The sequence below is a fragment of the Sturnus vulgaris genome, chromosome 23 (genome assembly GCF_052056855.1).
Source record: "Sturnus vulgaris isolate bStuVul1 chromosome 23, bStuVul1.hap1, whole genome shotgun sequence".
NCBI lineage: Eukaryota > Metazoa > Chordata > Aves > Passeriformes > Sturnidae > Sturnus > Sturnus vulgaris.
Window position 1 is genome coordinate 9,155,879 of NC_142265.1, and position 9,470 is coordinate 9,165,348.

Sequence of the window (9,470 nt, forward strand, 5' to 3'; positions counted from 1 at the left end):
TGGGGAAAATATGGGAAAAAATCCACGAAAATTGCGGGAAAAAATGCATGAAAAATTGGGGAAAAATCAGTAAGAAATGGGGGAAAAAATCCATGAAAAATGGCGGGAAAAATCAGATCGGCGATCGATAGCTAATGCGTGCCTATGGATTAGATCGGCGATCGATTGATCACGACTACCGATCGATTATATCGGCGATCGATTGCTAATGCCTGCCGATCGATTAGATCGGCGATCGATTGATCGCGCCTGCCGATCGATTAGATCGGCGATCGATTGCTAATGCCTGCCGATCGATTAGATCGGCGATCGATTGATCGCGCCTGCCGATCGATTAGATCGGCGATCGATTGATCGCGCCTGCCGATCGATTAGATCGGCGCTCGATTGCTAATGCCTGCCGATCGATTAGATCGGCGATCGATTGCTAATGCCTGCCGATCGATTATATCGGCGATCGATTGCTAATGCCTGCCGATCGATTCGATCGGCGATCGATTGCCAATGCCTGCCGATCGATTAGATCGGCGATCGATTGCTAATGCCTGCCGATCGATTAGATCGGCGATCGATTGATCGCGCCTGCCGATCGATTAGATCGGCGATCGATTGCTAATGCCTGCCGATCGATTAGATCGGCGATCGATTGCTAATGCCTGCCGATCGATTCGATCGGCGATCGATTGCTAATGCCTGCGGATCGATTAGATCGGCGATCGATTGATCGCGCCTGCCGATCGATTAGATCGGCGATCGATTGCTAATGCCTGCCGATCGATTAGATCGGCGATCGATTGCTAATGCCTGCGGATCGATTAGATCGGCGATCGATTGATCGCGCCTGCCGATCGATTAGATCGGCGATCGATTGCCAATGCCTGCCGATCGATTAGATCGGCGATCGATTGCTCATGCCAGCCGATCGATTGCTAATGCACACTATTTGCACACTCCTTGCACACCCTTTGCACTCATACAGAGGCAGGAGGTTTCTCAGTTCTGGTCGGGGTTTTTTGGGGCGTTCATTCCGGGGGATTTCCTCAAGGATTGGGACACGCCTTGATTCCATCCCTTGCCTGTCTCCCAAGCGCCACCCTGTGGGCAGAGCGCGGTACTGCGCGCCTGCCTCTCCCAAGATGGCGGCTCGGGTGTCGCGCCCCCGACCTTCTAACTCTGGCTGCAAAAGGAGGGTGGCACAGCAAGGAGCCCGCTCGCTCTAGTGGGATGCCTGCGCACGACGCCGACACCGATCCCACGGGTGCGATTTTCGGCGGCGTTTCCAATCGTGCGGACATCTCCTTCAGCCCGCTTCGGCCCGGGGAAGAGGGGCGGGGCCGCCAGCGATGGTGCCGGCGCAGCCCGGGCAGGCTCGGGGCGGAGCCGGGGCTTGGCGAGGCGGGGCACGGAGGTCCCGGGGACGGGACCGGGCGGGGCCGGGGCGGTGCTTTAGGGGCGGTCCCCAGTGGTCCCAGGCGGCACCGGGGGCGGGGCCGGGTGATCCCGGAGCGGTACCGAGCTGTGCTGGGGACGGTGCTGCAGGGGCGGTGCCGGGCCCGCCTCAGGGTGATTGAATGCCCAGAAATCGCCTCCTCTGCCCCGTGCTCACACTGAGCTGCGGGCTGCAGCGTGCTGTCGGAGCTCCGCACACAGCACGGATTTGGGCTTCCCCTCCTCTCAAACCCTCTCCCCCTTCTTCCTCCTCCTCATCTTCCCCTTTTTCCTCTCCCTCCGCCTCGCCCCCCTCCCCGGGCCCCTGACTCCCCCCGGGATCCCCTCCTCCGGAGGCGGCCCTTCCGAACCGACCCCCCCTCCAAGCCCCGGAGCTCGAGACCATTAAGGTAAGCTTTGGAATTGAAATATCAGGATATTCACTGGCCTGAAATTTCAGGATTGTACGATTTTTTCTTGAAGCAGTTGCCTTTGCTGCAGGATTGTGTGGTCACCAGTCTCCTTTCCTGTGACTCTTGTTGAAATTTGCTGTCAGATAACCGGCTAGTAACGAAATATTTGACAGAAATCAATGCTGTGAACGGACTTCACTGCAGCAGTTGATGAAAGAGCAAAGAAAATGTCTGTCGTGTTTACGCACCCCCCCGAGGCTGAATGAATTCTGATACTGTAATAAATCAGTGCAGTTGGTGCCTGCAAAGGTCTTGACATTGATCAAGAAGATATTACTTTGGATTTTTACTTTTTATCAGCGTTTCTTTAATCTGTACTTCAGCACTCTAGCCTTTCATAAGTCTTCTCCGGTTTCCTCTGGCCCTGCAGAGTAGTCCTCTCTGTTATTGTCTGATCCCAGCTTTGATGCAAGGAGGACTTTTTGTCTTGAAAATTAGCATCCCCCTCCGCATATTTAAATTAGTTATTTGACTTTTGAGAAAAAGCTGGTCAGCTCGAAGTCCACCAGACACCAGAGGCTGCTGTTTTTAGCACCTTATTCAAAGAGGACATCCTTTAGTTACCTAAGGAGGGGTAGAGATTTACCCCTAGGAATAAGGAATAAATGCAAGCAGACTGTCCTGCCAAGAAAAAAATCCAGTTACAGTGACTGAATTCGGGTTTAGTTGCCCTTGATCCTTGCAAGGGATTAAAGGCAGGTTCACTTGGTCTCCCAGCAATGAATGTCTCAACCGAAAGCTGCTCAAAATGTGCCGTTTTTCTGATGGTTTTGGATTCTTTTGCCAGGTGGGAACATGGACTGCTTGACTTGTTCCTGTGTCCACTTTCCACTTCAGTCCTTTGCATTTTCTCTGAAGGGAAAGCAGGAACAGGGAAGTTGGGGCAGTTCCGTCAGCAGAAAGGCTGCTAAGAATAGATGGTAAGGACTTACTTTTCTGCACAGTGCCATGTAACTGAAGGCTCGTTTTTGGATTTCACATTCTGTTCCTGCCCGGTTTTGTGAGAGCTGCAGGTGCATTTCTGTTTCCAGACCCTGCCAAAAATAGTCGCTTATATTATAATGAATCCTTTTTCCTTCATGTTTTCTTGCTTGAAATGAATTCCCCTGTCAGACTGATGTGAGCAGCAGTTATTTTTAGAGCTGCTGGTGTTGTACACGGAGTAACTGTAGAACAAATGAGTTGTGATGGCTTCCTTGTATTTGATGTGTGGAGAGGAGCAAAGGCACAGATTCATCCTGTGTAATTGCAGTCGTCCAACGTAGGTGCCAGGGTCGGGAAGCTGGGCAAGGTTTCCTCTCTTGCTGGGCCTTAGGGGGAGGGAGCTGAACCATGGTGTCACTCGGATTCCTTCCTCTTCTCCCTCCTCCTTTCTTGCTTGTAGAGCTGGAGCTCGGGGTCACCGAGTTTGGGTGCTCGCAGTCAGAGCCTGAATTTGGAGAGCAGGAAAGCGGGGGGAAGTTTCTAGGCACGTCAAAGCCTGTCTCTAGGGTGTGGGACTTGTTGGTCTTCCTCACCACCCCCAGCAACTTGCACTTCTCTCTGGACCTTGCTGTGGTCACAGCCCACTGCTCATTTATGTGACTGTTCATCCGTCTGCCTGATTGCTTTAAGTACAAGTAGCCTGATTCAGGTTTAATTTAGCAATGATTTTCCTCTGTTTCATCGGTAGTTTTCTAAAACTCCCCTACAGGCTATTTTGAAGGTGCTTTTTTTTTTTTTAACTGCCTGTGATGATAGAAAGCTGTACGGCCCTCTGAAAGCAGTATAACCTGCTTTCCAGAAATTACAGAAGTAGGATTTTTATTGTCCACTATGCAGCTGAAGTCCCCCTAGTGAGCCTCTTGTGAACTGAGGGTGAGGAGAGCGGCAGATACGACTCCTCATCAACCTGCTCTTCTTTTCGTTCCTAAAAGAAGGAAGCATGAAGGTAACTATAGAAAAAGATCTGCATCCCTCGGGGTTTTGTATTTTAGGTGTTTTGAGGTTTATTTACACACCTTCTCCTTTGTTTCCTGGACAGGTTTTACGTGACAGTGGAGCGTTTGAGTACACGTGGAAGGAGCTTTCAATTTGGCTGGAGCACTTGGATAATACAAAAGAAGACCAGAAGGAAGCAGTGATTCAGTTTTTGGAAAAGGTAACGGTGTTCAAATCAGCTGGATAAAAAAATGCAAAGAATAGTGTTAGTGGAAACTGGAGGTCTTGTTGCTATTGTTGAGAAACCTGTCAAAGACCAGCGAATGAATTCTGAGAAAAGCCTTGTTTGGGATTCTTTATACGGAGGTGGCATCCTTCTTGTGTTCAGTGGGAGGGCAGCCAAATGATTTGTAGGAAAATGAAATCCAAAAAGATCAGCTGTTATTACAGCATTGTCGGTGTAAGGGTAGAGTGGTGTAGGTGTGGGTAGCTTTGATCTCCTCTTTAGGTGCCAACATTATCAGAGCTCAGTAGATGGTGGTCCTTGACAAGGAAAGGTGACACTTGCTGTTTACTCTTCAGGATGTTGAATGCCCAGTGCTTTGCCTCCACTGTGGTCTGCCCAGGTACTCGGTGTGTGGTCGCAGTCTAGGTGCCAAGTTGTGGTGGGTTTTTGTTTTTCCATCAGTGTGGCCTGTAGAGCAGGAACTGTAGACAGAATCCTGCAGAAGTGCTATGGAAGTTGTCCTCATAAAAGCTGCCCAGCTTTCAGCACGTGGTCGTTCTCAGTACCGTGCGGTTCCCCTGCACTTGCCAGCCAGCAGGTGCACTTACCTTTCTCCCCACCTTTGCTGACAGATCCTGCTGAAGCTGGTGACCAACCCCTGTCCCTACACTGACAAGGCAGCAGACCTGGTTCAGGCAGCCAGCACGCTCCAGGTGGCTCTGTTTAAACAGGACTCTGATAACATCAGCATCCCCGTCTCTCACATTGATGGTATGTGGTAACCTGTCAACATCCCAACTCCATGACTTGGGGATACACTTTCTAGCCCTAATCAGCAAACTGGGGATGGATAACTCTGGCAATCCTGTTAAGTAAGGGCCCTCCAGGATTCAGCTCTCCACGTGTTCTTGGTATCAGAAGTCGAAGTGGAATTGCCAAGTTGCCGCTTTACCTCTGAAAGTAATTTCTGCCGTGGCTGTGCCACTTGAACGGTATTTGAAATCTCTCTTCATGCTCTTGCAGCAGCGTTTTTGAACTCAAATGGAAATCTAGCCCTTCTGCCTGGGACTGTTGACAGAGTCATGGAATCCCAGAGTGGTTTGGCCGGCAAGGCTCCTTAAATCTCATCCAGTTCCAGCCCTGCCATGAACAGGGACACCTTTCAGTAGCCCGGGCTGCTCCAAGCCCCAGTGTCCTGCCTGGCTTTGGACACATCCAGGGATCCAGGAGCAGCCGCAGCTGCTCCGTGCTGGACAGCAGCATTGAAAGGCAGAGTGAAGGTTCAGCTGTAATTTAGGGGTTGCACTTAACGTTGTATTGTGTGACAAATGTGGCTTTCATCCTTTTTTTTTTTTTTTTTAATTAAAAAGAATTAAAAAGATGCCTTGTATTCCTGGAGTGTTGCATTCTACGTCTGTTGTTTTTCCTGTTAGTCTGGATTCTTGCTTTGATGTTTTTCTTCACTTATTAGATGTCCTGGATATGGTGGATGTCCTGCTCGAGGACAGTGATGGCTTTGATGAAGAAGTTGGGTTCTCTTTAAATGAAGACGTGATCATTTCCCTTCAGTGCTGTTGTCCCTGCTGCATTAGAAGCCAGGAATGAACAAGTCCACGTGGGCCTGGATGCTGATCCCTCTTGCTGGTCCATGACAGCATGTGACAGGTGAGATTTCCAGGTGTCTGATTTAGCAGGAAACTGGTTTGTTCCTTCTTGTGAGGAGGCTCATTGGCTTTGCATGGGCAAAGCCACTCCACGTTTTCCATCTAGGAACAGAGCTGGGGAGCTGTTTTAAAACAGAGTCCCAGAGGTAAACAGCTTGGCTCGGTATTTCTGTGTGGGAATAGAAGAATATCTGTGTCTTCTGATTTTTCTCTCGTCTTTCTTCCACAGGTGTTTTTGTATTCCTGACTTGGGTTTCCATCGGGGACACGTGGCTTGGAGCTCAGGAGCCGGATCTGTTCCTTGCCCACGGCAGATTGGTCTGCACTAGTGCAGGTGAGGAATTACAGGACGGCTTGGGAACTCGGAAACAAGGAGAAGCAAGTCTTATGTGTCTTTGCAAAAAGATTTGGCTACCACAGGGCATTAATTCAGGGAGTTAAGACTTCATCTTTAACGTTCTGTGCTCTGCCAGCATCACTGCGAGCCCTGAAAGCCTCCTGAGCTGTTCTCATACAGACCTATCTTGTTTGGTCAAAAAAAAAATCTTAGTTTAGTTTCGTCCAAGAAAAGTTACTACTCTGTGCGAGCTCATGGGGAAGCTTTTATTCGGCATCTCTCAGTGGGACATTGAAAGTCCAACTTCCCATTTCTTGCACAGTCTGAGAGGCAGTATTACTTTCTATCATTTTTATCACAGGCATTTTAAACTTTTTGAGGAACCGGCAGGACTGTTTGTGCGGAGGCGTGCGGTTCACAGCCATCCTCTGTCCAACGTAGGATGGGAAAAAAAGGCTGGAGAGCTTCCTACAAGGGGCTGTAAGTGCAAATGACCAGGAGCCCGGGGTTTAGTCATGATGATTTAGTATTTCTTAAAAGACTCTGATTGATTTCATGATGCCAAAACCAGTATGGATAGAAGACTGAAGTCGGGAATCACGATGGTCTCCTTGGGTTTAAAAAGCTTTAATGGTGTTTCAAGACATTTGTATGAGACCTGGTTTGTTTTTTCTTACCCTTTTATTCAATCAAAAAAAAAAAAAAAAAAAAAAAGCCTTGATCCATCACTGCTGCTGTGATGTGTGACAAATGCCTGTCCTCCCTCCACGTGGAACAGGTGAGAGGTGGAACTGAAGCCCAAAGAGTTTTCTGCCCACTGATAATATGTGAGTCATATTGGGAATTCTCTGCAGAATGGCAACAGTTGTTCTTGAATTTGGCCATGAGGGGAGTGGAACATGGCAGCCCGGGTCTGAGAAGGTGCAGTGCCAGAAGGAGAAGCTTTGAAATGTAAATCAGGATTGATTCAGGTGACTCGCGACCGCGTGCTGTGCCCAGGTCCTTAGTAGAAATACTGTGCAGGGAAAAGCCAGAGCTGCCTGTGCTATGAGCTGAATTTTTTATTGGGGGGGGGGGGGGGGGGGGCGGTGTGTGAAATAAGAATGAGGTGCAAATGAGGGAATTGCTTGTGTGTGTGAATATTCTTGTCCTAAAGGAGCGCTGCCCGGTGCTCCTCCCTTCCTGTGCCCCTCTCCTGGTGAGCCTCTGTCCTGCTGGCCGTGCCTCTCTGTCTCCGTGCCTGTGCTGCTCCTTGCCCGTCTTTGCCCGCCCCGCACGGGCTGTGCTCGCTTCCTCTCTGGCTCCTGGGTTCCCTCTTTGTCATGGTACCCCTCAGTCCTTGCTGTGTGTTTGGCACTCTCTGTCTTTTCTCCGTCCTTCTCTGTGCCTCTGTGGTGCTCCCTGTGCCGTTGTTTCCCGTGGGATCCTTGTGTCCCGGTCACTGTCTGTCCTAGGGTGATGTTATGGTGTTTCTATCTCCAATCATGTGTCCTGATTATGTTTGGTATTATGTCCTGTGCTTCCAGGACTGACTCTGAGAGTGAAGCTTTGTTTTGTCTTGTTATCAGCCGGCTCACCTCCCCCATGGTCTATGTTTAGGAGAGGTTTTAGGAGAGGTTTTAGCTCGGTTTGCTTGCTTGCTTGCTTGCCTGCTTGCTTGCTTGCTTGCTTGCTTGCCTGCTTGCTTGCCTGCTTGCTCGCTTCTGCCTCTTTTTCTTTCCTTCGCTTTGCCCTTGCTTTTTTCTTATTAGTTAGTTCAGCTAGGCAGTCCAACTTTTTCCCTGGACTGTTTTCTCTTCCACCCCGTCCCCTCCCTCTCCTGGATACCATCTGAACCTGTTCCGGACGGGGACCTGGGAAACCCCAAGAAACACCGGGAGTCTACACTCTGTCACCTGCAGCAGCCATTCCCAAGCGCCAGAGACTGATAACTGGGCGACCACTCGCCAGAGAGACTGAACTCGTCATCCCTTCAGAACGGTGAAAGAGTTTTTTGTCAGCTGGTGTTGTCTTTTTTCCCTGTGCTGGGGAGTGTCTTGCTTGTTAAATAAAGAGGTTTTTTTCTCCCACTCTTCTCCGAGGAAATTCTTCCCGAACCCGGTGGGGTGGGGGGGAGGAGTCGTGGGGTTTGCTGTCTGGGGGCTCCTTCTGGAGGTTTTCCCCCAAATTTGCCCAAAACCAGGACACTGTCCCTGTTCATTTTTAATCCCTCCCTCTTGTGCTGCCCATCCAGCATGCCAGGGGTTTCTTTTCGTTTTTTGGTTATTTTTCGTTTTCATTTTTCTTCTTCTTTTTTTTTGGTGGGGGTTCCATTTCATCGTGCACCTTGATGTTGATTTTCTTCCCGTGTCCTCTCTGCTGCCCCTCCTCCTTTCTGCCCCTTGTCCCCTGTGTCTGCAGGGCTGGGGAGGAACTTCAGCCCTTGTGGGGGTTGCCCTCCCTTTTCTGGTGTCAGCAGAGTCACTTTCTGTGGGATGGACACATGGGAGGGGTTGCAGTCAAGTGCCCTGCTGCTGTCCAGGGCAGTTGGAGTCGTTCTGTGCCTTCTTTGGGGTGAGGAAAAAAGGCTGAGGGGGGCTCCGACGTGGTTTGGGGCACCCCAAGGTCCCTGGGAGAGGGAGCCGGGCTGCGCTGGAGGAGCAGGTGAGTCGGGCATGGGGGGGGTCATGGTGGGTGCCAGAACATTGAGAGGGAGGGGTGGGTGTAGAATGCATGAAAAACAGAACCTTAAAAAACAGCTAAATATAGTCTAAAAGGAATGTTTTATTGGTTTGTGTTTGGATAGAGGTAGGGTTTTTTTATAGATACTGTAAATATAAAAGATAAAGAATAAAAATATATAAGCAAATATAAGAAACCAATATATAAATATATTACATTACATTATATTTTGTTATGAAAATAGAAATATATAAATATTTAGACTTTAAAAGGAATGTTTTATTGTTTTTTATTTGGTTAGAGGAGGGTTTTTAATAAATAATATAAATAATATTGGCAAAAATATACAAATATGCAAAAATAGATACTGACATAAAATTATTATAACTATATATGCATATATATATGTAAGTATAAATCTATAGAAATAAATATAAATATAAAATACATGTATGTAGTATGTAATATAAATAATTTATCGATTTTAATATGTTATATTAAATAGTATGTTATAATAGAATGTAAATAGCATCTAGTATATTAATATACTAGTAAAAACTACATTAAATAGTATATAAATATAGAATACACAATATAGACATATAAATCTACAGATATAAATATGAAAACTAAATAGAAAAATATATTCAAATAGAATTTAAAATAATGGAGTTTTTTGTTTCTATTTGGTTAGAGGCAGAGCTTTTAAATAAATAATATTAAAAACTATGAACCTACAAATATAGATGGATATAGATAAA

General features: G+C 47.9%; 1 protein-coding gene across 2 annotated transcripts; it reads left to right on the forward strand.

The window, feature by feature from the left end:
- The first annotated feature begins 1,451 nt into the window (after positions 1 to 1,451).
- LOC148221383 (nucleolar pre-ribosomal-associated protein 1-like) lies at positions 1,452 to 6,770 on the forward strand. 2 transcript variants are annotated; one of them, XM_088178036.1, is made up of 5 exons: positions 1,508 to 1,838; positions 3,723 to 3,831; positions 3,925 to 4,041; positions 4,680 to 5,712; positions 5,941 to 6,770. In XM_088178036.1, exons 2-4 carry the CDS (start codon positions 3,826 to 3,828, stop codon positions 4,827 to 4,829), a joined length of 273 nt encoding a protein of 90 aa, XP_088034162.1. In that variant the 5' UTR covers positions 1,508 to 1,838; positions 3,723 to 3,825; the 3' UTR covers positions 4,830 to 5,712; positions 5,941 to 6,770. The 2 variants fall into 2 exon arrangements, 1 of the variants encoding a protein (XP_088034162.1); XR_015808218.1 differs by lacking the exon at positions 3,723 to 3,831 and having other exon boundaries at positions 1,452 to 1,838.
- The last annotated feature ends 2,700 nt before the right edge of the window (positions 6,771 to 9,470 follow it).

Bases quoted from the DNA above. Each gene is read 5' to 3' on its own strand.
- LOC148221383 (XM_088178036.1), top strand. The intron at 4,042-4,679 runs GTAACGGTGTTC...CTTTGCTGACAG, and splicing joins TGATTCAGTTTTTGGAAAAG to ATCCTGCTGAAGCTGGTGAC.